At 39.3% G+C, this 24,802-nt stretch overlaps 1 protein-coding gene across 1 annotated transcript in view; it reads left to right on the top strand.

Annotated features, from left to right (window-relative positions):
• Positions 1–7,822: 7,822 nt before the first annotated feature.
• The window catches only part of ZNF236 (zinc finger protein 236), a 68,943-nt gene continuing 51,963 nt past the window's right edge, over positions 7,823–24,802 (top strand). Inside the window, exons 1-7 of the mRNA XM_063130494.1 lie at positions 7,823–7,948; positions 8,697–8,861; positions 11,300–11,478; positions 15,351–15,475; positions 19,060–19,232; positions 21,453–21,599; positions 22,817–22,888. Of these exons, the coding sequence (XP_062986564.1) occupies positions 7,922–7,948; positions 8,697–8,861; positions 11,300–11,478; positions 15,351–15,475; positions 19,060–19,232; positions 21,453–21,599; positions 22,817–22,888 (888 nt within the window). The 5' untranslated portion in view covers positions 7,823–7,921. The remainder of the gene's footprint in view (positions 7,949–8,696; positions 8,862–11,299; positions 11,479–15,350; positions 15,476–19,059; positions 19,233–21,452; positions 21,600–22,816; positions 22,889–24,802) is intronic.

The raw sequence follows: 24,802 nt of genomic DNA, 5'->3' as shown, positions 1-24,802 counted from the left end.
TGAGTTTGGACGACACGCTAATCAACGGTTGTTTCCCATTCTGTTTCTTTTACCTCTCCCAGTTGATTAGCGTGTTGTCCGAACTCAGCCTATATGTCTTCTGCGTGAGAGGCCCAATTTCAGATGGTAAAACAACAGGAAGTGGGGATGGCCATGAAAGTTGACCTCACTTACTTGTGTTCACCTCTCTCCTTCAGTTGGCACTAATGATTGGTTATCTAGTCCCATTCATTTCATTGGGGCTATTCTAAGTAAGACTAACATTGGATACAAGCCAATGTCCACTCTAAGGGGAGGAAGGTGATAGTTTCATGGTTGCATTCTTAAACTGTTGTTTCCCTGCACACTGACTATTAGGATACTTTCTACTCTAGAGTCCTGAGAGAATCAGTTTGTATAGGGAACAAGAACAAACAAGCTACATGACACCAATGGTTTTGTGATACAGAAGAGCCAAGGCAGCAGGCCAAGCCAGAGGCAAAAAGCAAAAAAACGCAGGCATTTTTTTTAACCTATCTAGTTCGGGGGGGGGGGAATCTGTTTTGCTCAGGATGCTGATAGACAACAAGGAAAAGGAATCTGCAATGTTTTCTCCAAAATAAATTTTATTCAAAGGAGAAAAGAAAGTCAGAAGGAAACTCTGGTGATCTCTGGGCGGCAAGAAAAATGGAATCCTTATTTTCAATATGTCCCATTGGAGTTTTGGAGTAGCTTATTTATACATTTACCATCTTACAACTGTCAGCACTATGCAGTTCCACAGGATATAGGTAGCTGCTTTTCTGCATTGATATAAACATTCTGATGTTGTCTATTTGATTTTTGACCAATTAAAACTTGTTCAGTTGTTCTATCTAGACTAAACCGCTTTTGGCTTCTGTAAGGACACAGCTGCAATTCTTTGTTAGGCAGAGACATCAGCCCTGTAGCAGTGTGGCAGCAATGCCTGCCTGCCACCTTTCGGGACTGTGTAAAAGCCAGAATGGAAAGGGCTGAAATGGACCCTTTATTTAAAAACACACGCAATGTCAAACAATATGAAATGTGCTTCAGACATCTGAGAATATTTTAGGACAGAACCCCTTGAAAACTTATATTAACCCCTTAATGGCCAGAACACATCCACAACAGAACAAAGTGGTCCAGTCACATGTACCTATATGGGAAGGATGCAATAAACCACAAACTTTCCACAGCAACTATGTTCAGGTACCCATTCTGGAGAAAGTGTATTCTTGAAGAATGGACCAGAGCAGTCACTTCCAAGCAAGGCAAATCGACCAAATTCACCAGTCCTACATGACTATATGGAAGGAATGCAATCAGCCACACAATTTCCACAGAAACCACATTTGGATACTGGTTCTGAGCAATAGTCAACATTCTTGAAAAACGTAATGAAACAGCCACTTCCAAGTGAAGCAAATTAACCAAATTCACTTTTCCCATATGACTTTATAAGAGGACACAATGAGCCAAAGAACTACCACAAAAACACATTCTGATATTCCTTCCGGGCAATAGTTGACATTCTTGAAAAACAGCCCAGAACAGCAACTTCCAAGTGAGCCAAATCAACCAAATTTACCAGTCACATATGAGATGGATGCAATAAGCCACAAAATGTCTACAGAAACTACTTCTGGATACCTGTTAGGGGCAATAGTCCACACCCTGGAAAAAGGTCTGGAATACCAACTTCAAAGTGGGCCAAACCAATCAAATACACCAGTCACACATGATTATATGGGGTGATGTAATAAGCTATAAAACCTCCACAAAGTCATGTCCTTGTGCCGGTTTCAGGCAATAGTCTGTATTTTACAATATGGCCTGGAAAGGGAACTTGCAAATTAAACAATCTCTTGTCACACAAAACTACATGGGATGGATTCTATAAGCCTCATAATTTCTACGGAAACAATGTTCCAGTATCAATTCCAGGCAATAGTCCATATTCTGGAAAATGGCCCAGAAGGGCAACTTCAAAATAAGCCAAGTCAACCAAATTCACTTGTCACACAGAACTGGATGGGAGTGATGCAATGAGCCACAATACCTCCGCAGAAACAATGCTTCAACACCTGGACTTACAGTTTAGTTTTTTACTTTTGCGAGGGATTTGTGCAAATGTGCACTTGCAAAGGTGTACATGCATGCAAGTGTACTATTGTGCATTTGTCAATGAATGAAATTCTTGTAGAAAAGATTCAGTTCCATCAATGAGTGAACAAAAAGATAAATTTACTGCAAGGTAAATTACAGGCATAGAGAAGAGGGTTAAAGCCCCCTACCCACCAGGCTATGGTCCTGATCCATATGAAGTCCCATGACTTTACTTTTTAATAAAAAAGAAACCTAGCTACATCTTGACAGCAACATGAAGTTTGATATTCAGATAATTTTGGAGGGGTGGGGATAGAATGAACACAGGGGAGGAGGGAAAATCAGGACCTCACAACACCTTTCCGAAAGCAGAAATGCAGTACAAGGCCCCCAATGCTTGCTCTTTCTGTGTGGTGTAAAGTTATGCAAGGTTCATATTTCACACTACATCCACGTGTTACACTGGACATATATTCACAATCTATGTACAGAGATTGCATCCATACTTTTTCTTGGTCAACAAAGATGCCCCATGTTGTTCTGGTCCTAGATTGCTTTATGAAGCATCTAGTGTTACTGCTAGAAGACTCATTGTCTAACCCATCCTGCCAGCTACTGATGCAACTAACCAAACAGGGCTGCCTCAACTCACAGGAAGATTCCTCTTGCAATAGAGTAAGGGTTAGATCGTCATAAGGCAATACAGGATCAGGACAACGTGGGAATCTTTGCTGTCCCAGACACTCCATCCTTCTCATGTGGCTGCATGGAAAACCTCATGTGGATGCCTGAAAGAACTTTTAAAACACATTTGAAAACTCATTTGTTTTCAATAGCTTTTGGTATTTTAGCTTGATTTACAGTTATTACTGTGATTATTCTCTTATTTCTGTTTTGTGAACCCCTTTCCCCCTTCATATGTTTTAATGTGATTTTAGGTTGTAAGCCTCTAGGCAGGGTATCGCTGTTTTATTTGTATATTTTGCACAGCACCAAGTACATTATTGGTGCTATATAAATAAATAAATAATAACTAGGAGAAACATGGGCTGTTTCTACACCTGCCTTTTTTTCCCAGGGATCGTCCCGGGATCATCCCCGTGTATGCAAATAGCACACAAGCAGGGACGTTCCCTCCATTTCCCTGGGATAATCCTTAGGTGTAGAAAGGGCCATGGATGCATGGAAGGTAAGTTGTAAGCAAGTATAATTCATGACATTGTGCAACAGCATCACTGAACAAAGGGCACATCAGTTAAGGGACCATCTTCCAATTCCCTGGATATACAGACCCTGCACAAACACGAAACGTTAACTCTGGTCTTAAACCAGCGGGCTCCCCCCCCCCCCATCATTGAATATAAGTGACACTGGTTTAACCACAGACAACTTTTCAAGGGTTTCTGTCCTAAAATGCTGTTCTCAGATGTCTCTAATACATGCCATAGCGATTGGCATGGTCTTATTGTACAAATAAAGGGGGCGTTCCGTCCCGTGATACACACTGCCCTCCACCTTTCTGCCCTGCCTAAAGCGGCTGAAGTTGCTCGAACAAGCCAGCTCCCGCCATCTCAAGCCCGGCAGGGCCAGATCTTGTAGAGCGCTCCCCCTCCCGCTCGGTGGTGGGGAAGGAATGCGCGCGCGCGCGCTCTCGCTCTCCTCCTCCTCTTGCAAGTCGCGGGCTGAAGCTGAGTGACAACAGACGCTCCGCCCGGCGTCCTGTCACGTGGGCGCTCCGCCTCCTCCTCCTCTTCCTCCTCCGCGAGTCCGTCCCCTCTTCCACCCTCCCAGCCGCGCTTCCGGCGGTAGGTACCGTCCGTCCCTCTTCTTCCCTCCGCCGCGAACCGCGCTTCCGGCGGTAGGTAGGAATTTATTTGATTGAAATTTTCGGGGGATGGGAGGGTTGGTCTTTCGCTGCCTCACTTGAGAGGCGGTACTGGTGGTTCATGTTCCCCCCCGTGCTATAATAATCATAATAAAGATAAAAAAGAAGCGCCTCACACGACCCGACTTCCTGCAAGGGGCCCCGGGACGCTGCGGTTCGAGCGTCGCTGAGCCGAGAGGTGGCGTCGGGTGAGGCGCTGTCCGCCCCCCCTCCGCCCCCAAAGCAAACAAACAAACAGCCCCAGTGAAGTAAGCGGACGGCCGCCCTTCCCTCTCCCTCCACCTGAAAACCCACCGCAGGCGGGACGCGGGGCCGATGGTTTCCCGGCCGGGGCCTGAATACGGCTCGGGCCATAAGTGAGCGGACGAACGGCAAACCTCTGATCCGGAAAACCTTTCGCGGACGGGCCCCGCGGCCGCTAGCTGGGGCCGGAGCTTTCCTGGTTGGTCCCATCCTGAACAGGATACAGCCTGGCTTTATACATCTGAGCTGTAGAAGCCAGGAAGGAGCAGCGGGATCTTTAGTTCCCACTTACGAACTTTCGGAGTCATCTGACTCGCCCGGATCCTTCCCTCCCCCCACCCGCCCCCAGATTAAATTATTTTCCTGATGCCCCAGTGCATCCCCCTCCTCACGATATCTCCATTTATTGTTTCCTAAAGAAAGAGAAGAAAAAGCCTTCTTCCCCCACCCCCTCTCACTAGCAGGTTTGTTTCTCCCAGTTTGTCTTAATTCACACAACACAATCCTCATTTTTGTTTAAAGGCCAACTCTGAATCATTTATTAGAAGGGAACTCCCTCAGTCTTGTATACAAGCAGCTCAACCCTAACACCTGTTCTTACAGCTCCACTTCCAGACAGGAGAACAAAGGTGAGAAATTGAAAATGGGCAGCTGCTATCAAGTCAGAAGCCACCCATGGGTGATTTCTCCCCCTCCACCTTCCATCTCATTCTTATACCATGCCACAGCAAAGCAGCCCATGTGGCATTCAGGGGCATCTAGTCTAAACAACAACACTTCACATGCATGTATATTGATTTTTATTTTTTCCCCTTTCCAAATGGTGGTTGCCTGCATGCTGTGCATACTTAATAAGTTACCTTTTCCTTTACTTAACAATTCAAGTGTGATGGATGTAGATCTCCCTAGAAACTTGAACGTTGAGATAGGGGCAAAAGCTTTGAGACATGAACTGAGTATACTGGCATCCTATGAATTCTGGGTTACAGCAGCTCTGCTATAAAAATGGATATATATATTCCCATACACAGAGGTCACATCGAGACAGGGAGAGATGGGTATTACTAAGTATGAAGTCTACTAAAAGTGCAAGTGAAATGCTGTCTCTCAGGGCCTATATGCTGGCAGCTCGTGATCTCCTACTCCATATGTTTTGGTTCCATAGCCCACTGTGTCTCATGAGTTTCCTATGCTGACTGCATATCTAAATCCAGGTATCTAAACCCTGTTTGCCCACTTATAATCTGAGCACAATTCCACAGTAAAGGTGAATTGCTGAGGAAATTTCTTGTTTCTAATTCTTACCTTCCACATTAATGCTGTTTAGATCATCTTGTTTTAATCAAGCTGTATTATAAAGCCCAAGATAAAAGACATTTCTTCCTTAAAAGCATTCATGTTGGAATAGTGAGGGTGAGGCAGAGCCACATCTTCTATTCCATTTCAATTCCTAGCAACTTTGCTCTTCTGTGCTTCAGGGAATGGCCCTTGATGGCAAGGCCTTGCCCTCAAAATTCCACCTCAAATCAATATCTTTGTATATGTAAAGGAAGACAACATTCACATCCACTGCTTTTAGGCTTGGAACTCATAGCTAGGAGTTGCTAGTTCTCTTGTAATGTAGTTATTCAAATAGTGTGAGATATTCTTCACACTATTTGAATAAATACATTACTCATAGCACACAGAATAAACAGGCTGTTTAGAATGCAGTGGTGCTGAAGTTAACTAAATGGGAAAGGTGATAAGAGGTGTTCCCATTAAAAAAGATAACAATTGGGTGAAGTGGACAGTGTTCATGAAAGCTTATACCACAATAAATTGTTTCGTCTTTAAGGTCCCACAACTCCCTTTGTTGTTTTTGAGGCAACAGAGCTACCCCATAGGAACTAGATTAATGTTACCTAAGCCTATTGATTTCAGTTGGTTTCTATGTGCCTAACTGCATTAGATTGGGCTGAAGGCATTATAAAATGTAATTGGACATAATGAGCATGCAGTTTGTTCTACAATTTTAGCTTATTCTAATGGTTTTGTATTTTGCATTTTATTACATGTATATTGTCTTTAGCAGCTTTAAGAGTTGTAAATGGACATTAGAGATGTTTCTGGAAATTTTGAAGCCATGGGGAAAACACACACATTTCCCCTCTTCGTTTCAGAAAACAAAAATTGGGAAAAATGATATATATTCAATACTTAACTTCCCTCCAGCAGTAAATTTCTAATACTGCTGGAGGGAGCAATCCTACGTCCCCTAGATAGTATGGGGTGGGCTGGGTGTAGAATTGTTCAATCTTCTGGCTCCGAGCTTGTAGCTGGGATCCAGGAAACTGCTCCTTGCCACTTTGTAGCTGGCGTTGAGAGAACTGCAGTGACTACCTCTCCGTGCTTGCAGAATGGATCGTGGAGATGGGGAAAAGGAGATATTCCTGGGCACGGGGAGGGGAGGAGACTGTGGATATGGGGCTGTGAACTATCCCCAGCCTCCTTCCCTCCCCGAAGCATCTTCAAGATGGGCAAACTTGTCCATCTAGCTGAAATGCAGCGTGGCTGGAGAGTGGAGGTGAATATCACTGCTACCCTACATTGGATACTTGGCAGCCTCTGAGTTTGGAGGCTGCCGACTGTCTTGATAGGATCGTGCCCTTAACAATATAAAATGCATCATTTAAAACATAACATATACAATATATTAATGAAATTTACAAAGTAATCCTATGCATGTTTTCTCAGAAGTAAAACATGCTCTGTTTAGTGGATATTAGTTTTGCACAAGAAAATTGCAATATATTCAATAATAAATAGAGACTAAAGAGTAAACTGCTGCATCCTATGCCACTTAAACATAGTTTTTGCCATATGAGAAGTAGGATAAAATAAAAGTTCAAAATAGAAACTATAAGTTTTGTAGTAACCAAAAGAGAGTATATTAGGATAGGCAATCATAATATCAAGGACCAGCAGTATATTTGTATATTAAGTTAAACTTTGTATATTGAGTTAAACTACAATATTGAAAACATTGGATGTATGTAAGTAAAATCCTGTCTTAAAAAGCATTTCAGTTATTTCAAAGGAGAAAATTCATAGGAGTCTTTTCCCCAGTGTTCCCTAAATTTAGAATTTTTCATCTGGAAAAACTTTTTTAAAAATCATGTTTTTTTCTTAAACCTTTCTATTTAGATTGTACTATATCTGCAATCGTAAAATATATTTTAAGTACTTTTATTGAAATCACTGTGATTGTATCAGAATAAATGCTTAGAAGATTGAAATGTCTGCTGCCTGAAAAGTTTGTTTCAATGCTTTTTTGGGGTGGTGGGGGTGGTGGCAGCTTAATATTGTAAAGCAGAACATATTAAAGAGGAAAAGTTAAAAGGTTTCTTGCATGTTTAATGGATGATGTCAAGAGCTCTATAAATGATACATGTATTCAAGTTATGAATATCTTTTAAAAAAGCAAAACGTAAACATAGAACTTTAGAATAATTTTGAGCAGATATGATTATTTGTTAATTTACAAGAAGAAGCATAGTTCCACTCAAAAATGTTTGTGCTTATTTTGTAGATGGTGTTCTAAACACTAAATAAAGAGAACTATATTATATCCAGTAAGTACCAAATTTCCATAAGCGTGAAATCTATTTTCTGGCTTCTTCAAAAGACACACAGTTCCAGCGCCACATGAGGGATCATGAGCAAAATGACAAGGTGTGTATCTCAATAAATCTGGCTAGATTTTATGACAACATGGCTCATGCGGAAGGTGCATACAAATCTCCATTTAATTTCCTCATGAATCAAATTCCAGGATTTCTTGTAAATTAAATTTTGAGGAGGCTTAGGAACACAGAATTTCTCTCTCTTCCTTCCCTCACATGTATCCATGAAGATACAAGATAAACCTCATTTATATAGATTTTTTTTGTTTCCAGCTTAGCGATAATTGCCTGTATTGAGAATGCTAGCTTGCTTGACCCACTGAACGTATGAACATATTGAAGGGTTATGAAGCAATGCTATGGATATCTGAGGTTTTTCCCCCAGAAATCCTTCTCTATCTGCACAACTTTTTCTATGGTTTAAGGTATTACAGATGATAGTAATATGCTTGTTCTGAAATCTACGTTGTAAATTAAAAATTTGGGATCATAGTAAGGGAACTGAAATTTTCAAGAAAGGTTCTGGGTTTGCTTTCCTATGTTAAAGCTAAAACATGTAAAGATCAATTTTAATTTCAAATGAGTTTTGAAATCCTTGTGTAAAACAGCCCAGTAATTGTCGCTGTAATGTCTGAACTGGTCCACTATCTTATTTAAGAATTTTATACAGTGCACCATCTATGATGAAGTTTCTAGGACAGTTTACTGACATAATGATGTTATTTCTATTGTGTAGATTACCTTTTTTATGAAATGTTAAAGTTAAGTGTTGCCTTATTTTGTTTTATTACAAATAGCCTCATCGATGTGACCAGTGTCCAATGTCGTTTAATGTTGAGTTCAACCTTAGACTGCATAAATGTACCCACAATGGAGAAGATCCTACTTGTCCTGTATGCAACAAAAAATTCTCCAGAGTGGCTAGTCTTAAAGCTCATATTATGCTTCATGAAAAGGAAGAGGTAATTGTATTTTTTTAAAAAAAGCATATATAGGATACAAAGATTTGAAGTGATGGATTTTCTGGAATCATTGATTTCTGACATGTATAAAAGTTGTCCACATGAAAAAAAAAGGGGGAGAACAGTGAGGAAGACGTACTTCATTAATCATTTTCTTCTCATTTTTAACAAGCGACTGAACATATGCACATTTGCCACTTAAGAGTGCAATCTTGTGCATGCCTACTCATAAGTAATTTTCACTGAGTTCAATGGGATTTACTCCGAGGTCAGGTGCTTAGGGCACAATCCTATGCATGTTCTACAACTCCCAGTATTCCCTAGTCAGTTATAGGACTTGTTTTCTGCCTAAACATGCATAGGATTGTACCCTTAGTAACTCTGCAGTCCTATGGTAGAAAACAAAATTAGCTCATAATGCTTGTGAAGGAGAAGTGATGGGGGGAAGTGATGGGGGGGATATAATATATTCTTGTTATATCTTATTTTGAAACACCATTTGGAGATCGTAATATCATGGCTGGGATTAAAATTTGCATATACTGAATGGTTCAGATGTAAGAGCTACAGTGATATAGGGTGGAAAATTTTCTGGGAAATGTTCCAGTGCTTTATTTTCTGTAAAACATTTTCTTCTTTATAAGTTCATTTGTAAAAATGAATATATACCAATTGTAAATACAATATTAGACAAGCTTACCAGTTTCATAGTTATAATTAATGCTTTTCAGGTGATTACTCTGAGCAGCTTTGTGAGAGAATACATATAGGTCATTGAAATACATACATGTCTCCGAGTGAAATGAAATTAATAAATAGTGACAGTGAATCTGAAGGTGCCCCAACAACCTTAGTGGAAGAGAATTGAACTCTGTTGAAACAGATGAGTGGTTGTCAGCATAACATGCACATTCCTTTGGGTGCTAGAATTAATTAGCATGTCAACAGTTTTCAAGCAGTTTTGTTTTTTCTTAAATTTATATAGTGTGAGGAAAGTGCATGCTATTTCTTTAAGATTTTGTAAGTATTTTAATAACAATTTCTACATAATATCATATTAATTATGTCTTAATTTTTTTCCTCTGGTATTTCAGGCCAGATGTCTGAAGTATTGGAATAAAAAAATTGGAATAATCCAATTTTTGTGAACCGCCCAGAGAGCTCTGGCTATTGGGCAGTATAGAAATGTAATAAATAAATAAAATAAATAAATAAATAAAAACTCAACATGGGAAACTTTTTTCAGCTTTGTTTACTAAATAAAAGTAAAATAAGCATACTAACTTAGATATCTCTACGGCATCAGAATATTTTTCAATACGAACTGAATTTTTTCTTATGCAAATTAATCTGATTTGGATTGGAAAATTTTCCAATTCAAAATTTTCTGGAAAACTCACATCACTGACTCACAAACTATGTGATTCAACAACAACCCAAGAGTGTGGTCATGTATTCCCCCGCACCTGGCCACATCACATGCTTCAGTTCGGTTAGTTATTTCCTGTTTAGCAATAATTTGCTATTACGTCTAAACTAGGAAATGGTGGTTTGCACTTCTCCATGAAACTGTGTTTATAAGTTACGCTTAGAAACTAATTTGCAATCCTGGTATTGAGGGCAAGAACAAACCGTAGTTTTCCAGTTCAAATATAATGGCAAACTATGTTTTGCTCTAAAGATGAAGTAGTTGAATTTGAGCATGTGGCAGGATGAGGGAAAACGTAAACACAAGACTAGTTTACATAGGGTAGTGTCTAATGGGGCACAGCCACTAATGTAAATTTCATTGCATTAGAATTGTTTACGTTATTGCAATGTAATTTAGTGCAATACCCTGTTCAATATTGCCCATAGTGCAAAACCTAGATATGGGTAAATTGTTTTATTTCCAGACTGTATCGCTTGCATGTATTCATTTAATTTCCATATTAATCTGTGATATTTTTTAAAAATAGTATTTTAATGGCTATTTTTGATATGTTTATGCTGTTGCAAGTTGTGTTACATTCAGAGAAATGTAAAATCCTGTATATAAATTCTGATTTGCCTATTGGTCTGAGAAGTGCATATCATGCCATTTTATTCAAGAATATGAAAAGATTGAATTCATCAAGCATCCCTACCCAAACCGTGGCTATGTTTACATTTGAACGATCTGATAGTGTGGTCAAATCAGTGAGATTTATAACCTAGTTTTAGGAAGGCAAGTTAACTAGGTAGAATCTGATGATGAAATGCTGTATTTACCACAGACCTTTAGTTAGATATTGGTGTCAATCTCAGGGAAAAAAATGGATAAGCCCTGAAGACAGGGTTAGTATATTTGGGTTCCTTGCTATATATTTTTAAATGCCTGTACAACTTCATAAATGCCATAAAATAATAGATTTTATATACTTCTAGAAAAGAATCAAACCAACTTACTATCTTTACAGAATCTCATCTGTTCAGAGTGTGGAGATGAGTTTACTTTGCAGAGCCAATTGGCCCAACACATGGAAGAACATCGCCAAGAGTTGTCTGGAGGCAAAACCCATGTCTGTAAAACTTGTAAGAAAGAGGTTGAAACTTCTTCCCAACTAAAGGAGCATATGAAAACTCATTACAAAATAAGGTGACAATGGCTGTATATTTAAATATGTTTGCAAGTGGGTTGAGGGTTCAGAAACTGCTCTGGTTAACTCATCTAAGGCCTTAGCTAGACCTAAGAGTTATCCTAGGAAAATGGAGGGATCGCCCCTGCCTGCTCCCAGGATCCCCTGTGTGTCATTTAGATGCACAGGTATGATCCCGGTACAATCCCGGGATATAGGCCTGGTCTAGCCATGGCCTAAGAAACAATCTGGAAACTTTTAACACCTATGGGTAAAACTAGGCAACCAGATTTCACGCTGAGATCTTAAGTTGGGTAGTTGTTACCATGTAACAGAATCTTTGGGTGGAATCTAATGTTGAGTGAATGGAAGTCCGTATGCAAAATAGAACTTTCTCCTTTCCACTGTCGTCCCCTGAACCCCTAAGAGAAAACTTAAGAAATGATTAAGGAACAGTAAAAGCTGAAGAGTGAAAAATATATATTTAGGAACAGAAAGCCCTGAAATTACTAGTACTCTAATTTTGTTTTAGGTGTTAAGCTACATTGGGCCAATCCACACAATCTTCAATGTGAAAATATTGTCAATATGGTAGAATATAGTGGGCTTGTGTGTTTATCCATGCTATGCCTAAAATGTAACATGTTTGGGGAGTATGCATGTATTTTTGTTAGTGGGAGGATTAAGGAAATTAGCGTTATATATTAGTGTTATATACACACACTTTTAAGATGTGTGTATGTTCATCTGATGAATTGCTACCTGCAGTGCCTTGCAAAGGTTGACTGGCATGTTCACTCTTACCTGCCTTTATTGCAGGGCATCAGATTCAGAGAGAAATAGGTTATTTTTGGAGCATCTTTAATATATTCTCCTTCCTTTTGGTCTAGTCCTTTCCCTGTGCTGTGGGGGAACCCTCCTCAGCCTGTACTGGCCTTTTAAAGTTAGCATTTCTAGGTTTATCCAGGTTTTATGTAGGTAGGAGTGGAAACCAGTTGCCATAGATATTGAGCTGCACCTTCCATGTTCATCCTAGTAATAGCCCTGCCAATCCAACTTCCCTGTTAAGGCAACAGGCAAAGCATCACCTGCCTGCTTTGCAAGCAAGTAATCTTCTAACCATCATTCACTGATCACCATCATCCCAGAAGGAACCCACGGACACTATGTAATATTTTACATTTTATGCTGGGTGGGGAGCATAAATGGGGAGTGCTTCCCTGCTGTACACAGTTGATTTCATGGTCACTGCAGAAAATGTTAGAATTACAAAGAATCCATTGATCATTAAATCATGCTTAGACAGAAAAATGCCGTCTGTCCATAGGCTGTGTGTGAATATAATATCACCCAAAATCTGTTGATTGTGTTCAGTCTGGGTTATAACAAAGTCATGGTAAAGATCTCAAACAGTGAAACTTTTTCTCTCACCGGAGGACTTTGAAGCAGAATGACAACATTCCACTGAAACAGCCCTTACTAAGATTACCAATGATCTTCTTATTGCCAAGTCTAAAGGCCTTTATTCCGTTCTTATTCTCCTTGATCTAACTGCAGCCTTTGACACGGTTGATCACGATCTTCTTTTAGATTCCCTTCATGACCTCGGATTTTGTGGCTCTGTCTATAACTGGTTTGCCTCCTATCTAGCGGGTTGCTCTTTCAGCGTGTTGGCTAACGGCAGCTCGTCTTCTTCTTTTCCCCTTTCAGTAGGGGTTCCGCAAGGCTCGGTGCTTGGCCCATTGTTGTTTTCTTTATACATGTTGCCCTTGGGTAATCTTATTCAGTCTCATGGCCTCCAATATCATCTGTATGCCGATGATACACAATTATATCTTTCATCTCCGGATCTTTCTCCTGATGTTCACGATCGTATCTCGGCATGTCTTTCAGATATCTCAGCTTGGTTGCTTCATTGTCGTTTGAAACTTAATATGGCAAAGACTGAATTGCTTGTTTTTCCTCCTAAACCTTCTCCTCATCTCTCATTCTCTCTTACTGTCAATAATGTTACACTTACTCCAGTCAAGGAAGCTTGTAGTCTTGGCTTTATATTTGATTCCTCGCTCTCCTTTATTCCTCATATTGAGGCAGTAGCTAAATCCTGTCGTTTTTTCCTGTATAATATTGCCAGGATTCGATCATTTTTGTCTGTCTCCTCTGCCAAGACTCTTGTTCACGCATTGGTTATTTCTCGGTTGGACTACTGCAACCTTCTTCTCACTGGCCTTCCTTCTTCTCACATCAGTCCGTTGGTTTATGTTCACCACTCTGCTGCTAAGATCATCTTCTTGGCTCACCGCTCTGACCATGTTACTCCACTTCTGAAATCTCTTCATTGGCTTCCAATTCACTTCAGAATCCAATATAAACTTCTCCTGTTGACCTACAAAGCTTTTCACGGTCTAGCTCCTTCCTATCTTTCCTCTCTCATCTCACACTATTGCCCCGTTCGTGCTCTTCGCTCCTCTGATGTCATGTTTCTCACCTGCCCAAGGGTCTCCACTTCCCTTGCTCCGCTTCGTCCATTTTCTTCGGCTGCCCCTTACGCCTGGAATGCTCTTCCAGAACATTTGAGAACTACAAGTTCAATCGCAGCTTTTAAAGCTCAGCTAAAAACTTTTCTTTTTCCTAAAGCTTTTAAAACTTGAATTGTTCTGACTTTTATACTGCCTGTTTGGTGCATTCTCTTACCCTCCTTATTGCTTTATTATGATTTTATTAGAATGTAAGCCTATGCGGCAGGGTCTTGCTATTTATTGTTTTACTCTGTACAGCACCATGTACATTAATGGTGCTATATAAATAAATTAATAATAATAATAATATGGTGTAAGGAGCTATCTTTTTATATATATATTTGAGGTTTCAGATTAACTATGAAATTATGAAACTCTGAAAGAGTTTCCTCATATAGTAAAGTAGCAATGTAAGCCCCTTCACTTCTGCAGGAAATTATTCCGTGTAGACAAATAATGTACATTAGAGCTCAAAGGCTTATTTTATGATGCCTACCTGCTTTCTTTCAACACACACTTTTTCCTTTTACGTGTGTGAAAAATGGCTCAGAAGTCAATTCTCCTGTTTTCATGTAGTTTATTCCACAGAACCTATCTTACATAGCCAGCATTTTTTTCTTCTTTCTGTCAAGAGCTGAAGCTGTCTCTGAACCTGACACAACCACATGCCTTTCAACAAGGATTGTGACCTGACTAAAGAGATTTTAATTGGTTAATCACCTGATATTTAGTTGATTAATAGTCTAATCTATTGATTAAATGTGTGTATGCTTTTTGAAGCTCATGTGTTATATCAGATATGTTCTTAGAAGAGGTTTTCCTCCAGTGTGAGAGAAGAGAGAATGCCTCTTTTTAAGACGATGCTTGTCATATGCAGCTTTTATAAGTGCTTGTTTTACATTTATTTATTGAAAAGCCTGCTGCTTGATTATTTGGGAGCACCCTTTTAGTGTATTAGAAGCTTATTTGAAGTCCTAATTTCAATCTATCTTCTTCATAACCAGATCCTGCTCTTTGGCATCTGTAGGAGAAAGAAACAAGAATGACTAAGATGATAAAAAAAGCCCTCAAACTGCTGCCATTTTTCATGTTAATAATGGGGCACCTAGTGTACTTTCTGTGCTGGGTATTTGATATGAATTCAGCTTGTAATGTTTGTTAGAATAAAATGTTAGATGCCATAGTTGTGACTGTACCAAAGCAGCCTTTTCTATTGAATACCTGAACTGCATTTCTAAGTGCAAGTCTTGGTAGATCCTGAACTAGTTGGGATAGTGACATAAACCACTTATCTTTCAGATGAGGTGATGATTATAGGATCAAATATAATATTATATCACTATAGTCTTTCACTGCTTGTTTTTTGTCCACAGGGTATCAAATACCAGGTCATACAACAGAAATATTGACAGAAGTGGGTTTACATATTCATGTCCGCACTGTGGAAAGACCTTCCAGAAACCAAGTCAGTTAACAAGACATGTTCGGATACACACAGGTAAGGTAAATAAATTACTAGAGAACACATCTTAGTAAAAGGTGATACTAATACCATATATATAAAATACACATTGTCCCAACATGTATCAAGTACAAACAATAGGTAACAGATTGACCTTGTACCCTTCCAGCCACTCTTAAAACCTTTAATGTGAGCTGGGATTTAAGAGCATAAATGGCTATTCAAGTAGGCACAAACTGTGTGAGCGGGGCTTGCTTGCCTAGGTCCCAGTGTGCAATGGGAGGAATGCAGCAAATTCCAGAATCTTCCAAGGTTTACTATTGCCCTCTGTTGTATGTACAACCTACACTTTGGGCTATGTAAACTGATTCATAGACATTAATTTGCTTGTGCTAGATTTTGCTGGTGTATTTTTTAAAAAATTAACCTTGCTGTTTCCTACTCATCTTCTTATATGGAACAGTGTCTGTATTTATTTTTTAGCTTATCTGCAAAGATGTTCTAAATAGTATTCTTATATCTAGGACAGTATCCTATGTGGCATGTACTAGTCCTGTTGTGCCATCAGAGCTCACCACTAGTGTAACAGGTACTAGCACTTCCTAAAGCAACCCTGGAAATAAGTGAAAATGGCTCATTTCTGGAATGAGTCAGGTCAGCAGATCAGCCTTTTATAAGCTCAGCTGACTTATCACATTTGGGAAACTAGCATTTCTGCCAGTTTCCGTTTGTTTTAGGAACCACTAATGGTAAGTCCCACTAGTGTGCGGGCAGCATAGGATACTGCCCAAAGTCTGATACTGAGAATAAAAAGTGTCCCCCCTTTCAAATTATAGTCCCTCACAAAGCTCCAGATTATTATTATTATTATCATCATCATCATCATCATCATCATCATCATCATCATCCTATATTTTGCCCAATACTGGGCAAAAGTTTAAAACATTCAGAAAGACAAAACAAATCTTATTTTTTAGGCGTTCCAAAGAATCCAGTTTCATAAGGAGCTCCATTTTATATGTGAATTGCAGAAAATGGACACAAGAGGTCAGCCTTGCCTCTGATCTTAAAATTAACTTTTTCGGTTTCCCCTCAAAAGTAGAATATAGTTTATTTTCAGGACTTCTTTTGACATAATGACAGAGATCTTTAATGCTGGAAATGAGCAAGGTCTCCCGGTTCATGTCAGATTTACTTGAAAATGACTGGAACTATTTCCACAAGTTGGAACATAGCTTGGTTAATTTCTAACAAATCCAAACCCGCTAAATTTTTCCTAATGCAGCCCTTCAAAACATCCCTTTGCAAATGGATATAGACAATAAACTCCATTAGTTTACAAAGGAGCTGGTTTGAACAGCTGCCCTTAGGAAAGAAGCTTTTGCTGGCCAGAAGCCTACTCCACGTGGGGACGCTTGGAATAAATGGATCCCTTGCACCATGTAGGCTAGCCCAACCTTTACCAGAGGAAGCTCCTCAAAGGAGGGGTAAACCAGAAAGTCTTCTTTAGCTTAGATTTTACTTTCCAACACTTGTTTCCATGCATGAGTGTGGAGAACTTTGACTCCATTTCTGTACAACACCTATCATCACCATCACCATCATCATCATCTAGAATGAAAGGAATAGAGTTTCTTGTTGAGCTTATGTTGTACCTTGAATCTCTGTGCTTGAGAATGACTTGTAATCTGAAGCTTGGTAACATGTACATCCTAAGTTTTTTATCCTGCTTCTTAGAAAGCTAAATTTTGAGTTACTTAGGGTGCAATTCCATGCAAGTTTAGACAGTATGAAGTCCTACAACTCCCAGCACACTCCAGCTGGGAATGGCGGGAATTTTAGGAATTCTTTCTTTCGAAACATGCATAGGATTGCATCCTTAACTACTTGGTACAACCTTGGAAATGGAGCTAAGTATTTCTAATGGAATGGATGCATGTCAAAATATTTGCAGGATACCTGTATTGATGTACTTGTGCTTTAATAAGGATTTGAGATCCTTCATTTACTAGGTATTTCACAGGATTGTGAGAGATTAACTGTATAGCCCTTGCCACCCTCGCAATCTTTCTCCAGCCCAGACTTAGGTGCAGTCCAACTACAAACAAGCTTTGTGCCTGGACTAGAAGGTTGGATCTAATGGGGCTACATGTAGAGAACTTCCCGATGCCACTCCCATGGCTTGGTGCACAATGGCATGGTGTATTTCATGTGTATCTGGAAACTGATGCGGGTGTGTCTGGGGAGAGGACACTCCCTAGGGCTGTTCGTGCGTGCAGAGACCTCTGCATCCTGGATAATTACTTTTAGCGATATGCTAATAAATGCTCTTAAAACAGTACGATACATACTGATGCTAACTTTTATGTTTGTTTCTGCATAGTAGAGGATAAAGATCTAACAGGACCATTATAATTACATAATTTGGGGGAATTCTTAGGGGAAAACCTGGTTCAGTTTTATTGGATGAGCTTCATTTGCTGAGGCCCGAGGATGCGGACAAGGTGCTTGGCCAAGTCCACTGCACCACTTGTATGCTTGACTCTTGACCGTGATGGCTTATTACATCTAATAGGGATGGGATGTCTGGCTGGGTCTTTAAGAGAAGGACTGGTGCCAGCCACTTTAAAGGAGGCAGTTATTAGGCCATTCCTGAAAAGCCTAATTTGGACCCAGAAGATGTTAAGAACTATAAGCCTGTTGCTAATATCCCCTTACTGGGCAACATGCTTGAGCGGGTGGTTGCTGGTCAGCTCCAGGCACTCTTGAATGAATTGGATTATCTAGATCCATTTCAATCAGGCTGGTTTTGGAAAGGAAACTGCCTTGATCACCTTGTGAGATGACCTTTGCAGAAAGTGTGACAGAGGGAGTGCGACCCTATTAATTTTATTGGACCTCTCAGCAGCTTTCCATGCCGATCATGGTATTCTTCTGCATAGGCTATCTGGGCTGGGAGTTAGAGGTACTGTACTGCTGTGGTTCTGGTCCTATTTGAATGGCCAATTCGGAAGATGGTTCTGGGGGATTATTGCTAGGGCAGTGAGATTGTTAACAGACTGAACAGGCAATTTCCTGGGCCAATTCCAAGTGCTGGTATTAAAATTAAAAGCCGTAAACAGCTTGGGGCCAGGTCTCTTCCCATATAAACCTGCCTGGACCCTGAGATATTCAGCAGTTTTTCTCCAGGAGATCCCACCAAACAAGAGGACCTTTTCTGCTATGGCACCTCGGTTGTGGAATGAACTTCACAGACAGGCTTGCCTGGCGTCTATACTGTGCTTTTCAGTGCCAGGTTAAGACCTTTTTATTTTCCCATGCATTTTAGTTTTTTAGTTTCTGTTCTAAATCAAGAATTGTATTTTAAATCTTTGCACTACAGCTAAGTTCTATTTGGTTATTTTTATTTTTATACCGCAGTTTTAACCTTTAAAATTTTTATATTTTATTTTAGCATCTTGTATTTTATAATTTTAATTGTTGTGAGCCACCCAGATAGCTTTGGCTATTGGAAAGTTTAGAAACGAAATAAATAAAATAAAATAAAAGTTCCTCATTATTTTGATACAGCTTGTTGCAAATGAAAACATATCTCTGTGTCTTTTATATGTTTGTTTCAGGTGAAAGGCCATTTAAATGTAGTGAATGTGGAAAAGCATTTAATCAGAAGGGGGCTTTACAAACGCATATGATTAAACACACTGGTGAAAAACCCCATGCTTGTGCCTTTTGTCCTGCAGCCTTTTCTCAGAAAGGCAATCTTCAGTCACATGTTCAGAGAGTACACTCGGAGGTAAATAGCACAGCTGATTTCAATGACTGCCAGTGGACTTTATGGCAAGATTTTTGTATCTATTTTCTGTGTTTCCACAATTTTTGTACCATTGATTGTATGTTCTGTTACTAACTAGCATAAAAACACATTTGTTTTGTTTTAGAGATATAGATGTTCCTGGGGTAATTGTAACAATCTTATGCAATAATTAGATAATTGCCTGTGAAATTTTACGTACAAGATGAAGATGTATTTTGGGAAGAGGGAGAGAAATGAAATGCTTCTTCCACTTTTCTTTTTACTCCTGCCCCTTTCATATTCCTCATTATTTCTTCTTTCTTTCAATACAGCCCTCTAGGAATTACTACTACTAGTCTCTTTCTTTTCCAGACTCCATATTATCTTCGCAGTTGTCTCTATTAATCATCCTTCTCCACTGCTCCTGGATGGTTGAGAAAGGAGAAGGGCTTGCTCTGCTGATTGCTGGCACCCTTCATCCAACTCCAACTGTAGTTGGGAGCATTGGCAGAAGATAATAAGAAAGTCTTGGTGATCATGGGACAGGGTTTAGAGAAGAAGGGGAGAAGAAGAGAGAGGGTCTCCAATGAAAAGGGAAGAAATAATGAAGGTTTAAGAGTGAAAAGTACTTTTTATATTTAATTGTTGTAAACTTCTCAGAGAGCTTCAGCTATGGGGCAGTATAGAAAATAAATAAATAATAATTTTAAAAAGGTATGCAGTGGGAATGAGGCAGTCTAATTCCAAAACAACCACCTGTGAAATCTCACAGGTAACAGTGAGATCATAAATTGCATAGTTCTGCAGCGTACAAAACCAGATTTTACTAAATCAATATTGCCCTGATGAAGGCCAGAAACTAGTTTTAGGTTGAAACTAGAGATGCCAGAAAAGCTATAGTCGGTCTTGGGCCTGGATAGAAGTTTCAGGAGCTTGTAATCCTTGCTTCAGATGAGAGCTGAGAATTACAGAGCCCCCAAATTCTTCTCTTGTTGGATTAAAATCCAATATGGGAAAAGAATTGCTAATTTATATACCCTCCCCGCAATTTCCCCAGATCTCCAAAAGTTTCTTTCCCTTTCATTTAAATCAGGGTTAGGCAACTTTTTTAGGCCTGTAAGCACATGTTAGAATTTTGAATGGGTTATACGCACAAGCAACATTTTTTTTTCAGGACTGCAGGAACGTGTAACATGGTTTTCAGCCCCATGGACACATTTTCTTGCCCACCCCTACCCAGGATTTCCACTTTTTTGTCCCACTTCCTTCCGCGCTCCTTCCCTTGCTTCCCATTCTGGGTTTCCTTCCCCTGCTCCCTCTCCTTTCTTATTCCCCTTTGCCATTGTTCTACCCTGCTCAATGCACACATACACACACACACCGCTTTTGCTGCCACTTCTGCATCCGGCCATGTTCACTTCAGCAGCAAGGAAACATGGCCTTCAGGAGATAATACTCCCAATTTGCTGACAGAAGAAACAGTGGTGGGGTTTTGGTGAGCGTACTTGAGGGTCCTGGGAGGTGCCGGGTTGCCAATTCCTGCTTTAAATACTTATCTGCCCAGGGTATCAATGGTGGAGGCAGTAGAGTGAAGCAGATCTGATCTTTCTCTGCTTCCCTTCTCCAACATAGTGTGCCAGGAAGGAAGACCCCTGTGGTTCTTAGGAGATATAGCTCTGATTGACCTATCCTATTTCTGATTTTGGGCGGAAGTAGGTCGACTTATTTTCTGAGCCAGCTTAACATGAATTGGGGAGAAGTCACCCAGCACTACTTAAACATAACAGGTTTTATTAAAAGTTGGTGAATGCTCTCCTATCATATTTGGATCTGTGGTGCCACTCTCTTTGTGTATAATACTGCTAGACTCCTGAGCCCACCTCCCAGGTGGCTCTACCACCAACCCAGTGCATTTCTCCTTATATTCGTTGGATTGGATTCAGTGGTGGCTGCCTGCCTGCCAGCAAAACAGAAACCTCTGGTGGACCTGATTTCCGCTTCCCCTTGCAGCCCTCTGGTTTCCTGGGTGTGTTGGGATGGTTGTGTCATGCAGCATTGCTAAATGATATGGCTGGCAGTGGAGTTCATCTAAAATGCAAAATTTACTGCTCTGTCTGCTGGGTAATGTAAAGGGTGTTTAAGTGCTACAGTAATGATGTATTAATTATAATTGCAAAGATTTAAGATTGAGCTTTACCTCTTCTCTTTTTGTTCCTAAAGGTAAAGAACGGCCCTACATATAACTGTACAGAATGTAGTTGTATCTTCAAAAGTTTAGGCAGCTTAAATACTCATATCAGCAAGATGCATATGAGTAGTACACAAAACACAACCGGTTCTACTACGGAAACATCTCACATTACAACGGTAACCTAATTACTTTTGGTAAAAGGGGACGCTAAATATCTTTGCCTACTTCTATATGTTGGACGTGTGTGCACATTTGTGTGTGGATGGATAGCTAGATAGATGTACAAATATGGGTTGAATCCAATGTTAGTCCTACTTAGAGTAGATGCGTTGAAATGAATAAAACTCACGATAGTTATGACTAATTTAAGTCCCATTCATTTCAGTGGGTCTATTCAAAGTAGGACTAATGTTGGATCCAACCCATATATGTGTATTTGAATGAGTAGTAAGTAGGAGCAGCATGCTTCTGTACACCAGTTGCTAGGAGCATGAGTGGGAGGCTGCTATTGCACTCATACCGTACTTGTGGGTTTTCCACAGGCAGCTGGTAACAAAATGCTGGATTGGATGCACTCTTGACTTGATTCAGCATGGCTCTTCTTAATTTCTCATGTTTTTGCCTGAACATCCAGACATGTCAACAGCAGCAGTTTGGTTTTCAAATAGATTTGACACTTGTTAATTATTTACCAAAAAAAACGAAGGGCAGTTATTTTCTTTTGCTCAGTGCGTAAATATGCAGCAAACTCAGACAACAAATCTAACCTTGAGGCAATTCTTTAGTATAATAAGACTAAAGGTAGTGTAGACACCTAATCTTATATAGCTTCCTAGTATTTTTACTGTTTTACTTGTAGTCTATAATATTTGTACTCAAATGTATGAGCTCATGTAATCATCATGCAAGTTCTTATATGTTGTGTTTATTCTTAAAGTTGTATTCTGAACCTTTGGTAGTGTTTTAAAAACCGGGTCAATTGGACCCCACACATCATTGTTGTAAGTGTTACGTACTTATGTTGTGGGGTTTTAATAACCGCAGTGACCACTTTGCAACTATATGGGTTTTTGGGGAAAGAAAATTTTTCAATGAAGGTGCAGTTTTGTAAACTTGTGAATGGTATCATGCATAATACCTGCCCCCAGCTCTTTTCTTCTTATTGTTCTCTTGGGATGCATTCTCCTGATGGAGGATTAATGTATTTACCTGCCCCCAGTTGTTATAATTTGCCACCAACCTATACATTTGAAAAAGATCCTCTAAAATTAGATACCTTCTATAAAATGCTGTGACTGCCTTAGCCTAACATGAATAATTTTTCTTTAAAATTTTAATATTTTATTTTTGTGCAGTAGGGTAATGCATCTATTGTTCTCCCCCCCCCCCCCAGGATTCTGTGGCTCAGCCTCTGACATTAGCAACAGTTAATTTGTTGCAACCTGCTGATAATAAATGGAAGAACGTGAGTATTCTAATTCTTAGCTTAATTATGTTTCATTGTTATGGTGTGAAGAACTTTCCACATCACTGTATTGTGACCTTTTTATTCTCCCAGCATTTTAACAGTCTATAAATAAATTTTAACTTGGTGTTTTAAATTTGTAATTTTGCATTGCTGCTGTTTTTATCTGGTTGAGCTTTTATATTGTATTTTATATTATGGTTTTATACTATTGTTTTATACTTTGAATGTTTTTAATTCCGGCTATTGGGCGGTATAGAAATGTAATAAATAAATAAATAAAATTGTGTTAAGGAGATGTAATCATCTCAGAGAGACTTTCGAGTCCTTTCTGCTGTGCTTTGGGACTCTGTTGCTGTTATCCAATAAAAGTAATCTTTGTGCAGCTTTGAAGAGAGATGGATGGTGATAGGAGTGGGAAAAAGATGCCCTAACCCAGTAACTGAGTGTACAGAGAGTGCGTGCATTGAATGCTTAGTAATAAGTGATCAACATGGCCACCTCTGATCGTGCTGATCACCTATTTGGAAAGGAGCTGAGTCTAGTCCAGTAAGTAGTTAGTGCTGTAAAAACTTTTATTTATTTATTTATTTATTTATTTATCCATCCATCACATTTCTATACTGCCCAATAGCCAAAGCTCTCTGGGTGGTTCACAAAAATCAAAACCATACGTTCAATTTAAAATATAAAACTTCATATAAACCATAATGTAAAAAACACAATATAAAAGTACAACTAGTAATACATGTGGCAGTTGAATAGGAGGGTGATCCTCATGCAAATGTCAAAGAATGTCCAAGAGCATCTCTGGATTGTAGTTAGGATAATAGATGTGATTCTTAGCTATTTAATATAGAGACTCAGTGGTGTTCAAAACAGATAGGTGTATCTTTCTTTTAAAAACTCTTGAAAAATAGAGCCCTGTGTGTTTGCATGTGTCTCCTTGAAGCATAATGATTTGATAGTGAAAATTATACCTATAAATTTTAGTCATACTATTGAAATTTATCTTATTGCCTCTTGAATATTTACTGTGTTTTGTGGTTATTCTTTAAAGATGTAATCAATTGGCCTTCTTTTATAGGATAAATTGGGTTAGCAAAGGGAAAAGGGAAAAGCAAACTAATATGGATGCACAAAAGAGAAGAATATACTTCAGATTTATTTTGTCCAGGATGTTTAATTTATAGTACCTTGGAAATATAATTACTACAGCAGGCTTGCAAGTTCTATTTCATACATATTCATCCCAGGCATTTTATATTCAGAACCTTTCAAGATAGAGACTTACTTAGCATAAGAAATCAAGGTTCATTATTAATCAGTGTTCATCTTTCTAAAGAACCCTCTCCCCTACACTAGAAGTGGGCTTCAGTCAATAAAAAGGTCTATAGTGGTAGTTGAAGTAGGACTTCTGAAATCTTGTTGACAGTGACACACACACCCCATCCCAAAAAGTACATAGTTGAAACTTCATAGTGTAAGACAAAAGAAAGGCTAATTAGGCATTGGGGGGGGGGGGAATGTGTCAGTTTTCCATAACTCTATATTTCAGATAGTTCTCAGTCATGATGAGGTGTGACTTGCCCTGTAGTGTTTCAGCACCCAGCTTAGTTTAGTGAAAAATCAAAGCTTTAATGCTTATGGCCTTGGGGAGCAAATTCTACCCCTACTGGAATGACTGAGACAGCAGAAAAACCAAACATAATGCATTAGGAGTCGAAGTGATCCCACCAAAAAATGCTGTTTAAGTGTATTTGCTATCATGTTTACAGATGCTTAGCCCAGAATCTGTTCTTTCAATTTCTTGTGAAAAAAAACAGTATAGAAACACTGCTTTCTTTATTTTCATAACCCCCACTCATTAGAACCTTTGTTGTACATCAGTTTCTAAAATAGGGCCGTTGTATG

Source organism: Elgaria multicarinata, chromosome 7 (assembly GCF_023053635.1).
Source record: "Elgaria multicarinata webbii isolate HBS135686 ecotype San Diego chromosome 7, rElgMul1.1.pri, whole genome shotgun sequence".
Lineage (NCBI taxonomy): Eukaryota > Metazoa > Chordata > Lepidosauria > Squamata > Anguidae > Elgaria > Elgaria multicarinata.
The sequence above is the reverse complement of the archived record's forward strand: the minus strand, read 5'-3'. Positions and strand labels throughout refer to the sequence as shown.